This window comes from Neoarius graeffei, chromosome 26, assembly GCF_027579695.1.
Source record: "Neoarius graeffei isolate fNeoGra1 chromosome 26, fNeoGra1.pri, whole genome shotgun sequence".
In the NCBI taxonomy this organism is placed as follows: Eukaryota; Metazoa; Chordata; class Actinopteri; order Siluriformes; family Ariidae; genus Neoarius; species Neoarius graeffei.
Genome location: NC_083594.1, coordinates 55,078,664 through 55,096,106, shown reverse-complemented (window position 1 = coordinate 55,096,106; position 17,443 = coordinate 55,078,664). Strand labels below are relative to the sequence as shown.

Here is a 17,443-nt window from a genome sequence, read left to right as displayed (position 1 = left end):
GACCTTTCTTAATTAGTGGGGCTTAGGTTAAACCCATTAAAATCAAGTGACCAGTTAGCAGTGTTGTCGAGTCACAAAACCTTGAGTCCGAGTCTAGTCTCGAGTCTCCAGTGTTCAAGTCCAAGTCATTAAAATAATTTTTAAAAAACTCTATTACGTTGCTTTTCTATACATTTCTCAATGTAATCTTTTTAAACCTCCTCACGTGTTCAGGTCCTTGTTCTTCCAAGCCTTGGTGGCTAGCTGCCAGATGATCCCTGAATCCAGAATGGCGTTGTGAATCAGGCCTTGGTCACCTGTTACAAAAATACAAAACCATTACACATCAATCAGACCTTCAGGACCGCTGCTGTGTTCGTGTTGATGTTGTGTACATGAATCTTCCTCTCTGGTTTTTATCAAATCAAGAGTAGAAAGCAAGACAATGAGAATTATTTGTTACTGATACCATATCAGGGCCGGCACAGTGGTGTAGTGGTTAGCGCTGTCGCCTCACAGCAAGAAGGTCCGGGTTCGAGCCCCGTGGCCGGCGAGGGCCTTTCTGTGCGGAGTTTGCATGTTCTCCCCGTGTCCGCGTGGGTTTCCTCCGGGTGCTCCGGTTTCCCCCACAGTCCAAAGACATGCAGGTTAGGATAATTGGTGGCTCTAAATTGAATGTGAGTGTGAATGGTTGTCTGTGTCTATGTGTCAGCCCTGTGATGACCTGGCGACTTGTCCAGGGTGTACCCCGCCTTTCGCCCGTAGTCAGCTGGGATAGGCTCCAGCTTGCCTCCGACCCTGTAGAACAGGATAAAGCGGCTACAGATAATGAGATGAGATGAGATGATACCATATCAATTTCAAGATCCTATCTAAACCACCTGTATCATGCCTGAGCTGTTTTTAGTGTTGGATGTCGATGGGTTTTTGTGATTAGCGCCCCCTAGTGCTCGGCAGTGCATTTGGGGATTGTTTAAAATGGAGGAACACTATCATGTAGAGCAGGGGTTCTCAAACATTTGCGATCTGCCCCGCCCCCCTGCCCCCACCCCACCTATAGCAAGTGTACTTAGAACCCCCCCCCAAAAAAAAAAGATAGATAAGCTATTAATTATTATTATTATTATTGGCCTGTTTTTTATTGTTGTGTATTATTGTATTATTACAATGTTAGATAACACAGTCCGAGACTGAAAATGTTCAATTTTGCCCTATATCCTTTTAAAAATTTCTGGATCCAGACGCGGTTCCGGATAACCTCCAAAATTTAAGTTCTTCATTAGGCCAAGACACGTATCTAGTAAAATTTTCATGAAAATTCGTCTGTACATGTTTTTCTGCGAAGTTGCTAACAAACACATGAACGAACAAACAAACTCTATTGGACTACCAGAGGTAGTGTGAATGAATGTCTCAGCGGTGCAAACAAATGGGTGCCGAACCCATGAAAATGACCGGCAGTCCTCCTTGAAATAAGAAACTTAGTGCTGCTTAAGTTCAGACAGGTGATCTGCATCTGATTGAAAAATAGAGGAGAAATCACTGCCATGTGCCTCAGTGATGAAGTCTGCGAGGCTGGGGAACGTCACAATTTCCAACAATTATGCGGTCATGCCAGAGGACAAGTTTTTGGATGGAAGCATCCACTATATCAGCAAGGACCAACACATTGGAATCTTGGCTTTGCAAAGACAGATTCAAACTATTCAGGCTGTCAAATATGTCAACCAAATACAACAAGGAAGCTAGCCACAGGGAATCATGGAGGTGCTTGGCCATTTCCGAATTGCTTTCAGTCAAAAACAACTTCACCTCTTCTCGCAGCTTATACAAGCACTGTAATACTCTCCATATGGAAAACCAGCGAACCTCTGTGTGCAAGAGCAGCTGTTCATGCCCAGAACCCATTTCCTGACAGAGGACCCCGAATAACCGTGAGTTCAATGGACACGACTTAATGTAATTTATCATCTGAACTGCCTGTTGAAGCACAGACTGGAAGAGCGTCGGCATTTTTTTTGCTGCAAATGCCTCGCAATGGATATGAAAGCTGCAATGGTACAAGCTTGACTCGATGGCACAGTGGTGTGTTTCCGACGTCTGGGATCTCTTATGTACTTGAGGTGTGTCTATAAAAATTCCTTGCTGAGATTTCAAATAATTACTCTCCGTTTTCATTGGCTGGACTGAAGATGAAGATGTTCGTTATTTGTTGGTGCAACTGTAAACCAGCCCCTTGCATTTGCCACTGAGCAGTCTGTGACCACACGCCCCACTCACGCGCCACCCAGTTTGAGAATCACTGATATAGAGACATTGTCACACAATAGTAAGTATATATGAGTATAGTAAGTATATTTATAATGTATGAGAGAGAGAGAGAGAGAGAGAGAGAGAGTGTGTATGAGGGAGACAGAGAGTTACGTACAGTCCTCTGTCTCTGGTGTGATCTCTACCATGAGTGACAGGAAGCTCTCCAGAAACTGGGTGTTATTCTCGGCAATGTGTAGCCGCTTGCAGTATTTTCTGCAGAGAAGCAAATAGTACAACCTTAATAGCATTCCCTCAAAGTCTAGCACTCACACACACACACACATTATATATATATATATATATATATATATATATATATATATATATATATATATATATATATATATAAAACAAATCTCTCTGCAGGATACTGATACCAGTACCTTGGGGCCAGGAAGACATGTCCGGCTGACTCAAAAGAGCTGGGCAGCAGAGACTGCAGATCTGTAGAGACAGTGAGAGAATGTTATACGAACAGAAGACATTTGATATGGCTTTTTGAGAACAATGTTGAGATGCCAGATTACAGCAGAAAATCTCGACAAGATACGAAGTATGAGCTTTCAATCAGGCACACATCGTCAAAGCACCAACTTTAAATAGTGATTAAGTGTCAAGTTCTGCATCACTTTTCTAATCATTGCAAATGAGTTCTCTGGAAAATTAAGTGCTCCAGACTGTCGAGTCAAGTCTCAGGTGGTCAAATCTGAGAGACTTCCCAGCCTTCATATCACACACCTGATGTCTATAATGATTTTCTGCAAAACATGCAGATTTTCCACCAAAAACAAAACCAAGAATGATATTACTGCTCTAAAAGCCTCTGTAGCAACAGATAATTACCATAGAGAGAGTTACCATACCATGAATTTATTCCACTGTCTCAGCCCTAGACTCTTCTCCTGCTTTAGAAGGCTGGACAAAAACAACAGATCGCAATTATACAGTAATCGCTTTCTACCTTACACTATTTTAAAACCCTTGATGTACGATAGATAAAGACTCTGCATTCGTTTGGATACATTTTTGAGCATGGCAATGCTACAAACTATCAACACACCCACAGACTTATGTGATATCAGTATTATATCGTGATATAGCCAAACGATTAACTGCTTTAGCATCTTTTTTACTCACACTGGAGTTGGAGCATGACGTCACTCAGGTCAGCCTGGATGTAGTACTCGCTGTATGAAGGCAGTACTAGGCCTAGACTGCAGGGGGCAACAGCGCATCACACAGAGGAAACACAAACAAGAAACCATAAGGAGTTGCAATCTGTGGCAAACTGGAACAAACCATTCCTCAACAGATGTTGAGAATCTGATAAGTTAGGCATCCTGACATCTCTAAACAAAGGTGTGAGGCTATGCTGATATTGCAGTATGTCAAGACTTGCAGAAATAAATATATTGATGATGTTCTTTGGTACATCGCATAATACAGAAACGTTATTTTGAAGTGCGGCTCATCACTTTAAATAAATCCATCCATTGTGGCATATCACTACAATGACGTGGCCACTCTAACAGCTTCAGCCATCAAAGTGTCTCGGGAACATGACAGTAGTGGTTTCCCATTGCCTTCTACTGGATTATTATAGAGGTTTTTTCAACCATTCATACCTATGGACAATTTAGAGACACCAATTATCCTAACCTGCATGTCTTTGGACTATGGAGGAAACCAGAGCACCCGGAGGAAACCCACACAGACATGGGGAGAACATGCAAACTCCACACAGAAAGGCCCTCGTCGGCCGCTGGGCTCAAAGCTAGAACCTTCTTGCTGTGAGGCGACAGTGCTAACCACTACATCACCGTGCCACCCAGCACCATAAATACAATTCTTCAATCAGCATCGATTCTTTAAAAAGACGTGAATGCAAAATTGTTAAATCGTGGCTGGGTTTCCATTAACCTGTTTAATGCACAAGTTGAAATTGTGAATTAAAAAAAACACGTAATGGAAACTCACGAATTTCAGGGAAAAAACTCAAATATCGCACACTCGCATGAGATGGTCTTCCAACGATTCGCTAAAGCAATGTTTCGCAAAACTGAAATGGACACACATTCTACACTTTTGATGAAACACTACCACAGCTATTGTGGTGCATGCAGTCGTGCCAAGTATCATGTCTCAGAGATCTAAATGACTATCACGAAACCCGGTGAGTGAACAGTCTCATGTTGCGCAATATATTAAATATTCCTGTACTTACAGATCCATACACTTGATATTCATACCGCCTTATACTGTATATTTTTTTTCTATAGCCATTTTAATTTTATTGTGACTTTTATATGTGACTTTAACACAGCACATTTCTTTCACTGGCAGTTTTCAAGCAAGGGCAACTTTCTCAAGCCATGAATGGGGATGCCTCTGGAATCAAAAAGCCAAGTCTTTCTTGTTACTAATCTGTATGCCTGAAGTACCCTGAAAATATCCTTCAGACAGAAAAGAATTAAAGAAGGAAGGAAGCTTTTAAAACAAAAGTATTTCAGACACTTGACCTTGCTGTGACCTTGTCTGAATCAACTCCAGAATCTACTCAGTTCATCTGCTGTCTACAATTATATACAGTACATACAGATATAATATGCATGGTATAACAATGAAGCGCTTGTTCCTGAGATATCACACTCACAAGAATCTCCAACAGACTGAAAGAGAAATGGCTGAAACGGCTTAACAGGTGAACAGACAACCTGTAAAACGTAATACTTCCATCACCTCGTGGTGAAAGTAAAAAAGAGGATGTCTTCACATGATATCAAATTGGTATCAAAGCATAAAACAGAAAACATACAGCATGTGGAAGAGGCCAAGAAATGTAATGCAAGTCATAACATTTTGTGAATTTGGTTGTACGGAGCACAGGTCTCACCTGTAGTCAGTGTCATTGATGGGGGTCCAAGCATACGTCCGTACTGCCTCATCTATATAGCGCTAGACACAGGGAATAATAATAATTATTATTTATAAACTACATATTCACAAAAAGCACAAATTCTTTTAAATGTATTCACGTACCTCATCCATTGACTTGACGAGAGTCTTGATTGTCATCTCACCTGCCCGGCCATCGATCATCTGCCTTCGGATCTTCGGAAGGAAAGGTCAGAGAAAGTGATTTTACTGAGCAAAACACAAAATCACAAGAACAACTACAGTTGAAGTCAATTAAGTCATTTAATAAGTAAATAAAAAAGCTGTACAATAGCAGTTCTCCATTTCACTCGCGTCTTAAAGGAACAGTCCACCGTACTTCCATAATGAAATATGTTCTTTTCTGAATTGAGACGAGCTTATCCGTACCTCTCCGAGCTTTGCGCGACCTCCCAGTCAGTCAGACGCGCTGTTACTCCTGTTTACTCCTGTTAGCAATGTAGCTGGCTCAGTATGGCCAACGGTATTTTTTGGGGCTGTAGTTAGATGCGACCAAACTCTTCCACGTTTTTCCTGTTTACATAGGTTTATATGACCAGTGACATGAAACAAAGTTCAGTTAAAAAAATTGAAACGTGGCGATTTTCTATGCTATGGAAAGTCCGCACTATAATGACAGGCGTACTAACACCTTCTGCGCGCTTCGACAGCGCATTGATACCGTCACTCCTGAGTGAAGGTATCAATGCGCCGTCGAAGCACGCAGAAGGTGTTAGTACGCCTGTCATTATAGTGCAGACTTTCCATAGCATAGAAAATCGCCACGTTTCAATTTTTTTAACCGAACTTTGTTTCATGTCACTGGTCATATAAACCTATGTAAACAGGAAAAACGTGGAAGAGTTTGGTCGCATCTAACTACAGCCCCAAAAAATACCATTGGCCATACTGAGCCTAGCTACATTGCTAACAGGAGTAAACAGGAGTAACAGCGCGTCTGACTGACTGGGAGGTCGCGCAAAGCTCGGAGAGGTACGGATAAGCTCGTCTCAATTCAGAAAAGAACATATTTCATTATGGAAGTACGGTGGACTGTTCCTTTAATGTCCCACTGAGACTCATGTAATTCCTGTAAACTTGCTCAAAAGGAACCCGAATTTCACAGAGAAAATATTTTTGGTTCTGTTACTGTTTTTTGTTTGTACCTCCCGTTTATTGCTGTCTTCCACTTCAGCATCTAAGAAGTCCAAAGTCACAGGTTCAGGCAGGTCCACCACCTGAGAACACAAATGCATTGTGGTACATAAGCTTGCTGTTGACGTCCTGTGTTTTCCCTCAGTTTCTGGTCCAGCTTTGCCATAACCCACCTTTTTGTTTGGATTCTTCTTCTTTTTTTTGTGTGAAATCGTTGATGTTTTACAGTTTCATGTCTCTCCTGGTGACCTGCGCGTTTATGTTCTAGTTCTACCATATGGTCAGGTTGTCTAGATCCCAAACTGTTTTGGTGTTTCCTAGTTTCAAACTCGTCCTGCCTTGGCTGAAAGCATGTTAATCTTATAGCACTCTCTACAGGAGATTCAAGTCTACAACTTATCTAATGTCTGCTATGATCAGGTATAAAATCCCTTCAAATGAGTTTGAAGGAACAACACTGCTCCAGCTAAACCGATCAAACCCAGGAAAGAGTCAACACCAGATTTGTGAATGATGACCATGGAGCGTTGCCCTAAATTAGCTCCGCCCATTTGACATTGTAGTGAATATGTCAATATTGCAAAGTCACTGATTATCCATAGTTTGCACTGTATAATAAGACCACATGGCCCACATGAACCTTATTAGGAAGCAGCATGGTTTCAGCTTCACTGTGTCTTCATTATAAAATATGTTGGATGAAGTAATTTTGTCCAATAAGCCAAAAAAAAAAAACCAAACATGCATCAGAAGATGAGGTGTTAAACATTAGTCATCAGTATAATATGATTCGTCATGCAAGCCCGTAATTCCTTCACTCCAATCACACACCGGCACGACATACAATTAATTAAGAAAAGCCAAGCCAAATGAAATGGTGTTAAATTTGGTCGAATGTCTGAGTGACCTCCGAACCATCACATCCAGGCTGATCACACTAATCTGTTGAATTCTGTGTGTAAGAAGTGTAAGTTCAAGGTGATCTGAGGTATTCTGGTTTCACTCCTTTCTCGTATGTCTCCCAAGAGCCTCATTAGTGACAGCATTCTTTGCTTTACAGGACCAGAAGAAACACCAGTCCAGTTCACTTCAGTTAGCCACAGTTAGTCATTTTCTTTTGCTCAGACACTGTTGTGCTCATCACCTTGTTCTGCAGGTTTGGGTGAAGGAGCAGATATCCATTTGGGTCGATGGCAAAAATGTAGCCATTGGCTCCCAGCTACAATTTAAAAAACAAACAAAATGAACATTTCTATTAGTTTTGCAAATGTTAAGTACATTTCCAAAAAGTGGTCAATGTGAAATATGTTTCTTTGCTGCTGTTCTGTTAAGGGGGACATATTATGAAATAGTCATTTTTTCAGTGCTTGTGCACATACATTTGGGTATCTGAAGCCAAACAACCCACACACTCTAAAATAAGACACCCAGTCAGGGTTGTTGTTTTTTTGCCCATTTCAGAAAACATGAGCTTCAACAAGCTGCTCAGACTCAGCCCCTCCTTCTATATCATAATTGGAGCTCATTAGAATGATCCCACCCCCTGATCTGAGTATTTCATGGCGAAAGAACTGCCTTTGCAAATGAATATTCATGAGTAAAGTGCTACCTGATTGGCTAGTGGGGGGGGGGGGGGGTGTAGAGTGAGCAGTGGCTCATTATCATTTAAAGGAACAGATACTCAAATCAGCTGCATTGAACAGGGCTGTTTAGACAGGGTGAGAAAGGAGCTGTGGGGCTTTATCTTTGTGGTATTTTGACCAAAATATATCACAGATATTTAATTAAGACTTCAGGGAACTGTGTCAATTTGTGGAAAAGAGTTACAATATGTCACCTTTAAATATTCTGAAAGAACAAACCTTTGGCCACAGACTGTGTACTGTTCACCCACTGAGTTTTCTCATTGCCACTGGGTGTTTAGATCTATTGAGCATGTGGCTAAAGCAGAAAGTGTGATTTATTTTACAAGAGCAAAGCTCACGTTAAAGCGTGGTGCAAGCCTCTTCAATTCGTCCAGGTGAACGTCCACACCCATCACTCCCAGGATCAGCTGATTCTGAACAAACACCATAGTCCAATCAGATTGAGAAAGCAATGCCAATGTACAGAAGCTCATCTGCCACAAATGTGAAAAATCAACAGCAGTGACAGCAATCTGTATTACCAAATAATGTTTTTACTTATTAGTACTTATTTAGTCCAACAACCAAGTCCATAGGTGATCACAGCATTTGCCAGCAATTTATAAAATAGATTATAATGATGATGAATGATCTCACTTCTCTGATAAACCAGGGGTACCGATCTATATTTTTTATTGGTCAACTAAAGCCCCTCAATCTAAATTAGATGATGTTTTTTTGCAATTCTATGTTACTTTTCATTTTGTGAAGTATTTAAATATCATTACCACAATATAGTTGTAATTTACCACTGAAAGGGGAGAAAATTAAACATTTTGAAAAGCATTTTCAAAACATTCAATACAAATTTTAACACATAATCAGCTGCTTCTGTAATCAGAGTCTGTATTTGTCATCATATCATATGGTCCAGGTCGAGTGATGCTGATGATGGAGAAATACCTGTGAGTTTCCATCCATTGTCAGATTAAAGACAGGCATCGTCCCGGTCACCACCAACCCCAAACCCTGTCAACGAATAACATGAAATCATCAGTACAAATTCCTTCCTAAGGTCTTGTGTTCTTTTTAAGCATCTATCTTCAACACATCATGAATTTTGCTGTGAAAGTCAAGCCTGGACAATTTTAATAAACTGCTGTCAAGCGCCTTTGTTCTTTGCCTCATCTACAACTCGTTTCTCCCTCACACCCCGCACGAGTCATTAATATTTATAAGGCATATTCCAAGTGTTCATTAACATTCATTAGCAAGATAATATCCTTCCTATAATTTACACAGCAACACAAGCAGCCGTCTTTTTCTCCTGCTGTTTCAAACCTAGCAAAAAAATTTGCTGAGGCATTTATTCAATTTCCTGAAACCACAAGATCATTTGCTTGCAGTCCTACTGTCCTTTGTGTGTGTGTGTGTGTGTGTGTGTGTGTTTAATCCAAGGGTTTTTTGTTTATCCAATCCCATTTTGCTCGTTTTATGACTTTATCATTTCACTTAACTAGAGAGCTGTGTGTATCGTCCCAAATCGCAGACTTCCACAGTAAATAGGATGTGAAAATAAACCTCCCACCAGCTGTGACTTTATAGTGGAGTCGTTTCCACTCAGAACGATAGTTTGCAGTTTGTCACATGCCCTCTTGCTAAATTTTGATTGGCCATCACTGCAAGTGATGCAGTTTTCAGTTGTTCAGTTTGTTTTCATGATGTAGATCCACTAAGTCATCTTGAATGGGATCTAAGACGAGCAATCTCAATAAAATCACATTAAATGGTGAAGATACTCTGACGACAAAGTGAGCATGTCTGCACGTTTCGGTGACATTTCTCCATCACCCCAAACGATCTGCAGCCGTCCCCTGAGTTTGCTGTTCTCCTATTGGTGGATTGTAGACAAGAGTTGTCACAGCGCTCACGCTGAGATTTTAATCTGGAATTTCTCACACAGGCTCACTTTTGTCATCATTCTTCTTTGGTCACAGTGGCACTAAATCACGTCATATTATGTGATCTAAGACCACTGATCTCAAATCAAAAAGACAAAATTCTTTTACGGTGTGAGATTTTTATCTGTGACAGCAATCAGGTGGAAAATCAAGCTGTGTAAATCAATCAGTGTGACGTTGGAGCATTTTTTTTTCTATCCGTGTCCATATGGTGGTGAGAGAGGAGTGTGTGGTTCAGGGACGTGCGAGCACACACACACTAATGAAGCAGAGAGACTCTCACCAGGGCGTCCTGATAGACGTTGGTCCACTGAACCTGCTTGGCACTGCGCCCAGCCAAGACCATGGGGCGACCAAGCACGTCCAAATACTCCTGTAACACACACACACACACACACACACACGCGACGCGTTTAGTCCAGCATTTTAAGGTTTGATTCTCTACTAGTTATTAAGCACAATTTATTCTACAGGCGCACCCCATGTGTGATGTGTATGTGTGTGTGTGTGAGTGAGAGAGACAGAGAGAGAGAGATTCTAAGTGTGATGGATTCTCACCTGGGTGTTAATCCTGATGGCACAGATGGAGCGGATCTCAAAATAGTAACCTGCAGGAGGTAGAAAGGAAGGTGTGTGTGTGTGTGTGTGTGTGTGTGTGTGAGAGAGAGAGAGAATTTCTTCAGCATAAGACAGTGATCATGCGAATACAGCTGGTCTAATTTTAAAGTACTTTGGTGAAGATGTTGTGTTTAAGTCTCTCACACACACACCTTTGTTAGCGCAGGCAATCCACTGCAGCGGTGTGATATCGTAGTTGTGCTGCCCCACTGAGAAAGTAAACACTCTCACCTTCAGAGAAGAATTTAAAACATCTAACATTAAACCTCTGAGACCGAATGACACTGTGCACTTTTCAGCTCAGCACTCACGATGCTAATTACTGAGCTGCACTTCCTCCCAAAACAGGAAAGACAAATGCATCGCGGGCACGCACTGATCAGGCAGCAGGGTGTTTAAGGCGCTGTAAACGGAGTAAACGGAGTTGCTGAATACAAGGCAAAAGGAATGTTTAGTACAAAACATAAAAAAGTGAAAATAAAGATGTCATGTGGATTCAAAGCATTTTACTATGAAACCCCACCTCTATATCAAGCACGACGCTACGCTTGTCACTGAATAATCCTTCATGCAGGCAGTCTTGACATATTTCCAATAATATATTGCTTTCACAGAATTGGATCTAAAACAGGACTAAAGGTTGAAAGGTGTTTCTCACGGACTCTCCAGTGGACTCTCAGTTCGTAGCTGAGAGCCTGAATATCTAAGAGTGAGCAACATGACAAGAACATCAGATTATCGTTCGAGACATTTCTATAGATCACGTTATACAGGATTTTTTTTTAAAACTGCCAGCAAGCTGAGGTGCTGCATTTCAAAATAAACCTTTTTAAAAGCTAGTTTTATTACACATTTTTATTTAAATGTAGACAAAAATGTATTAAAACACTGGAAGACTTCTGGACACCGTAAGAATCTGCAATTCTCATGTTTGAAAAGATTCAAAATGCTAAAAAAAACTCTTTTTCCACAATTTTTAACAGTTCTAAAAAAATGCATAAAGATATCACAATACACACGATATCTCAGAAAAGTGTATCGTGATATAATATTGATATTGGGATAAATTACTAACTACTTATTAACTTCACTTGCTTGGTCTTGACGGGAAACTATCAGACCGAGGTCTTGACAGTACGGACCGAGCCATAGCCTGAGTTCTGATATTTTCCTGTAAAGACCAAGCAAGCGAGGTTAATAAGGAGTTTATTATATGGCTGTTTTATTCCTAAGGTTAAAATAGACTGTCATTATAATGAGGCGTGACGCTGCTTTCAGTCACGGCATATTTGTAATGTAGTTGAGTCACGCATGCAGAATAAAAGGGTAGCAGTTTCAAAACTGAATTTCTGTTCGCAGTTAGTGGTTTTTGAATGCTTTTCATTGCTCATTTCTTGAATAACTCGGTGACTTTTGTTTGTCTTTTGTGTTTTGCCGCTTTTTTATTCCATTTTCAAATTCATCTTTTTTTGTCATTTGTTTGTTTGTTTGTTTTTTGCAACATTGAAAGCCGGCGCCTTGGAAAGAAAGTTCGTAATCACCCACGGGCATTATGGGAAAATACTGCCCACCAAGGAACCAATCAGAGCGCACGATTTTACCAGAAGTAGCTCGTGCCATATAATAAATCATCATATTGCCAGGTCCAATTAACAACTAAGGCATTTCTGTAAATTAACACACCACAAGCTACAATGTTCCTGTAGCACAGTCTGGTATCGCTTCTGTCCCCATAGGCCCTGCCTCCCAAAAAGTTAAAAATGGAACTGCGTCAGAGCGTTAGACGTGATGGGGAAAATAACTGTAAATGTAAACATGTTGACGCAGACCATCACTGCTTATAAAATCACTCCTTTAAAAACAATGTCCTGAAAAGCAATTAAATGTAGATTTTTGACGAAATAAACTTTGATAATGTGTTAGTTATATTTGCATCGTAGTTTCACTGCAAAACTCAAGAAGCTTAATTCAAACACCACATGTGATTGACTGCATTTGTGGTCAGACGTACCTGTAAATATCAGATATTTTAACTCCCATGAACACACCTGACCTGATCTGGCGTGCTGTACATCCTAAACATTTTTATTTATTTATTTATTTTTTGGAGTTGTGTTTTTCCTTGCAGGTGGAGAAACATTACTCACCGTCTTGTTGGGCCAGTTGTACTGTTCGAAGATGTCCTGAGCTCGATCCTCACCGCCGTCCGTAAACAGCATGATTATTTTATTACAGTTCGCTCTGGGGACGTTCGTCTTCTGCAAAAACATTATGATGATATTAAATTATGTTCATATGTATATTAAAATGCCATTTAATGCACAATTTATACATGTTTAAGAAATAATACTTACAGAGGTCTAAAGAAAAGATAAATCTAACAATCTTGACCCAACTGATGGATGGATGGACGGACGGATGGACAGACAAACAGACAAGACAGACAAACAGATAAATGGCTGGACAAAGATATTTAGACAGACAGACACACAAAGACAGACAGACAGACAGACAGACAGACAGACAGACAGAAAGAATGATGTTTATCTGTGTCCTGATCAATAGCTCTGTGAATTTCTGACAAACAGAGACAGACAAACAGACATGTACCGGTACACTCCTCTATAGTTCTGCAAGTTAGACAAACAGACAGACAGGCAGACAGACAGGCAGACAGTCAGTGCAAGTGCCTTACATTGAGCAGCTGGTTGAAGGCGAAGTGGAATCCTGATTTGTAATCCGTCGTGCCTTTGGCCTGCATCTGTGCCACATGTTCTTTAAAGATTTTTTTGTTCCTCACATTCGCTTGGACCAAGTGTTTAAAACACGGCACCACCGCCTCCGCCTTCTCATTAAACTGAACACAGGAGAGATGGAAGGAGAGGAACAATCAGAAAGAGAGGGAGGAATTAGAGAGAGAAGGGAAGAAATGGGAAGAAAAACTCAAGAGAAGCAAAGAGAAACAGTACGTAAAATAATTCCCTGAAGAATTTCAATGTCAATACTTCGACCATGCTCACGGTGTGTGTGTGTGTCCACTGACCCGTGCCACGTTAACGTAATCGTCATCAGACAGCGTGTCCAACATTTCTGTTACTGAGGCTTTAATCAGCTTCAGAGTTAAACCACTCACACTTCCACTCCTATGGGGGGGGGGATTTAGAAAAGATGCACAGAGAAAACGAAATAGTCACTGCTCTTCATCTGAGGGATTCAAACTGAACTGTTGGTAGGGATCATGAGAGATACAAGTGAAAATACTCAATAAATAAATAAATAAATACATGCATACATACATCTTTAAAAAATAACCGTTTCAGACTTTTATGCCACTAATAAAAACATCAGATGAACCAATCGGAATATGAAGCCAGAATGATTGACAGTTGCACAGTTGAAATGAGGTGATGTGGCGCCCTCACTTTGTGTCACAGTCCATCATTCGATCCTATGAATTTTTTTGTTTTGTCCTTTCATGAGAATTAAACTCGATTATACAACAGTTAGTTCTGGTCTAATCTGATCAGTCGAGTAGCGTTCTGAGAGTGTTTCACTGTGTGCATCACTCCACTCACCTGTGTAAAATTCTACTTCCTCATTCAAAATGGTTACTACGGTAGTGTTAACGACATCATCAGCGGACATAGCAAATGATGCTTTTGAGGAATATAACTTTTTTTTTTTTAAAGATATTTTTTGGGGCTTTTTCACCTTTATTGGATAGGACAGTGTAGAGACAGGAAATGAGCAGGAGAGAGACGGGGAGGGATCGGGAAACGACCTCGGGTCGGAATCAAACCCGGGTCCCCGGATTTATGGTATGGCGCCTTATCCACCTGAGCCATGACGCCCCCAGGAATAAAACGTTTTACTCAAAATATGAAAGCTCATCAGATGATGATGAAAAGAAAGAAGCGATCCCAATTTCACTGGAAGCAGCTTTAACGAGAATGTACAAATCAACGTGAGCTAGCCAGCTAGCCAACATGCTATAACATGAGCATGGCTTCTTCGGAATGTACCATATTTCTGAACGCAGAGCAAAAACAAACAGAACATTTGCACATGTTGTGTCCAAAATGTCACTTATTCAATATTAATTTCTTGTTTATAAAACTGCTGTATAAAAGCAATATCACACTTGAGGTCGTGCTGCTGTATTGAATATCAGCACGGCTGGGATTAGCGACGGCACTCAGCCTCTGACCGAATCACAGCTGTGCTGATATTCAACACAACAATATTGTTAGCATCAATTAATTATAAGAAGCTGAAAAAAATCTTTCAGTTTGTGGACAAAACAGGTCTCCAGACGATGTTCCAACTATCACACTTTCCAGAGATTTAGAACGATGTTTTCTTGCTTTGCTCTCCAGTGACAATCACAAAATGTTCACAGTTTGCTGATGGACATTAAACAACCAATCTGAAGTAAGCTTTAAAAGGACTGTATCAACAATATTATTGATATTAATATTACACTCCAGATAATAATAGGCAAGAAACCTATCAGGGCTGCAAAATTTCCTCCAAAACATGATATTTGTGTCATTTCCAAATTGTCCATATTTTGCCTTTTCTTTGGTGTGTGATGTGACTTTAGTGTCCACATCATGAAGAGCAAAACAAGCAGATAACATCCACAGAATTACAATTCAGAGGGACACAAACACTTACACATCCACGAGGATGACCATGTCTTTGGGGGATGACGCTCCTTGGATGTACCTAGGGAGAATTTTTTTTTAAATATCAAAAAAGAAATACAAAAGAGTTTTCAAATATTTCACAGTTTTTTTTTCCCAGTTTAGTCAGGGTGAGTTCCCAGTCTCTAGCTAGTTCTAGCTCTGCTGAAACACGACAGCAGCCACTGCACACCTTTCACTTAAAGACACAAGGAGGAGGGGAACACTCTGATTGGCTAAGAGAGTGTGATTGACAGGAAAGTAGCCAGTGTTCTTGGTCAAATTCCTGTGGCAAAATATTCACAGAAGAGAGGTTGAGGTTTACCAGGGTCTCCGTCGCACATCGTACAGGTCGATCTTATCCGGCGCTCTCCACGGCGTGGCTGCACAGAGACATGAGATAAAATCTGAATTAACATGAAGATCAGTACTAAAGCCATTTTATTAGGAGAATCATTTGGATATTAGTTTTTCCCTGTAAATTTCTCCCTAATTTAATTCCCAACCACCAGACAGGACAGCTACTGACCAGGGAGGGCAAAGGGCTTTTCAAACTGCTGTTGATGCAACATTAGGGGGCGGAGTAACACACTCTGAGGAAAGTACTATCCACCCACTTCTGTATGCATGAGCCCACAGAGGCCCATGATTGGCTCACATCACTGTAATTGACAGGGAAGAGAGTATGTTACCCCTGTAGCTCCAGGCCTTGGATGGCTGTGGTATCATTGGGATTTGAACTAGCAACCTCTGGATGAAAGGTCAGGAGCGGATATTACACTTTTAAACCAACACAGTCGCAATAATTTCTCAACGTTAAAGCTGATGAACAGGTTTCAGAACATACTCTATGTTCTAATGTTACAGTAAGAAAAATAAGGAGATATCAGTTCTAGTTTGGGAGACAGCGCATATGATAACTACACATATGATGTGGGGTTAGGGGTCAGAGCTCATACCTGGATAATACCTGGTGACACCAGTGGCGCTGCCGAATGCCTGCCAGAGCAGCGAAGGGTCCTCTCTACTGTTCTCCATGAAAACCCTTTCCAACGCCTGAGTCCAGTTCAGCTCATTCAGAATCACTGGCGCTACAGCACACAGGGGGAGAGAGAGAGAGAGAGAGAAGCGACAAGTGAGAGAGAAAAAACATAAAAGTTATACAAGTTTAGACAGAAAGACAAAAAGATGAAGACCTAAACAAACAAAAAAAGAGGATGAAGGAGAACACAGAAAAAGCAGATTCAGATTCTCTCTCTTGCTCTCTCTCTCGTCCCACAGAAGTGAGGCTGTATAAGCTCTGCCATGGTGATGAATCTGGATTAATTCTGGGTGAGGGAGCTGTAATTTTACTGCTATGCGACAGGGGAATGCAGGAGCAACTGATTAGTCCTGCGTATTCAACAACATCAACAATCCGTCTGTCCCAGGTTTCACTACATCTCTCTCTCTCTCCCCATCTCATACTGCTCTCTCCCTGTCACCTGGAGTCCCTGAAATGTGGATTAAATCCAACACTGCATCTTTTCATCCTCCGCTCGCTCACTAGTTTAGTGCAAGAAAAGGACAGATGAGAGAAGCTGCTCCCTTACACTCACCTGGCCCTGATGACGAATATGCCACTACTATCTCTTCCAGCTAGCAGCATCAGTCGATACGCTAACTGTCTGATTCTGTCTGCCTGAGCTCAATCAGCTCCTGTTCCTGTCAATCAATCCATCCATTAATCAGTCAATAAGTCAAACTCTTAAATTAATTAAAGATGCAACAGTCTATAAAAATTCTGCTGATTTTCACCAGCATTTCTCCGTCCTAACTGCAAATGTGAGTTAATTTAGCAAATACGATTTCAGAGGCATAAAGTGAACCTACGCTCGCTCGCTGCTGGAACATCAGATCCAAAATCAGTGGATGAGCTCAGGACATAGAGTTCACTTTAGAGTAGAGTAAAAGCAAAGCTCAGTGCTGCGTTTCCTCAGTACCTCCTTTGTAGATATCCGTGGGGATCTGTACAGCCGTGTATGAGTAGTTCACGTTGTTTTTGAAATTCGGGTCGTACACAAACTCCAGCTTCAGAGACATCTGAGGCTCCATCTCCTCCCCATCCTGCTGAGAGAACCAGAGTCAAACGCTGATTTACACACACACACACACACACACATGCACAAATGGA

The 17,443-nt window shown here is 41.0% G+C and overlaps 1 protein-coding gene across 1 annotated transcript in view; it reads right to left on the bottom strand.

Moving 5' to 3' along the window:
* LOC132874314 (voltage-dependent calcium channel subunit alpha-2/delta-2-like) overlaps positions 1 to 17,443 on the bottom strand; it is a 60,582-nt gene that overhangs the window by 8,672 nt on the left and 34,467 nt on the right. Inside the window, exons 6-25 of the mRNA XM_060910394.1 lie at positions 17,253 to 17,376; positions 16,230 to 16,361; positions 15,596 to 15,653; positions 15,263 to 15,313; positions 13,629 to 13,728; positions 13,281 to 13,442; positions 12,733 to 12,843; positions 10,738 to 10,816; positions 10,526 to 10,575; positions 10,251 to 10,340; positions 8,970 to 9,035; positions 8,366 to 8,440; positions 7,526 to 7,600; positions 6,393 to 6,464; positions 5,332 to 5,403; positions 5,186 to 5,247; positions 3,430 to 3,506; positions 2,676 to 2,736; positions 2,408 to 2,505; positions 206 to 296 (exon numbers count right to left, since the gene is read on the bottom strand). Of these exons, the coding sequence (XP_060766377.1) occupies positions 206 to 296; positions 2,408 to 2,505; positions 2,676 to 2,736; positions 3,430 to 3,506; positions 5,186 to 5,247; positions 5,332 to 5,403; positions 6,393 to 6,464; positions 7,526 to 7,600; positions 8,366 to 8,440; positions 8,970 to 9,035; positions 10,251 to 10,340; positions 10,526 to 10,575; positions 10,738 to 10,816; positions 12,733 to 12,843; positions 13,281 to 13,442; positions 13,629 to 13,728; positions 15,263 to 15,313; positions 15,596 to 15,653; positions 16,230 to 16,361; positions 17,253 to 17,376 (1,706 nt within the window). The remainder of the gene's footprint in view (positions 1 to 205; positions 297 to 2,407; positions 2,506 to 2,675; positions 2,737 to 3,429; positions 3,507 to 5,185; positions 5,248 to 5,331; positions 5,404 to 6,392; positions 6,465 to 7,525; positions 7,601 to 8,365; positions 8,441 to 8,969; positions 9,036 to 10,250; positions 10,341 to 10,525; positions 10,576 to 10,737; positions 10,817 to 12,732; positions 12,844 to 13,280; positions 13,443 to 13,628; positions 13,729 to 15,262; positions 15,314 to 15,595; positions 15,654 to 16,229; positions 16,362 to 17,252; positions 17,377 to 17,443) is intronic.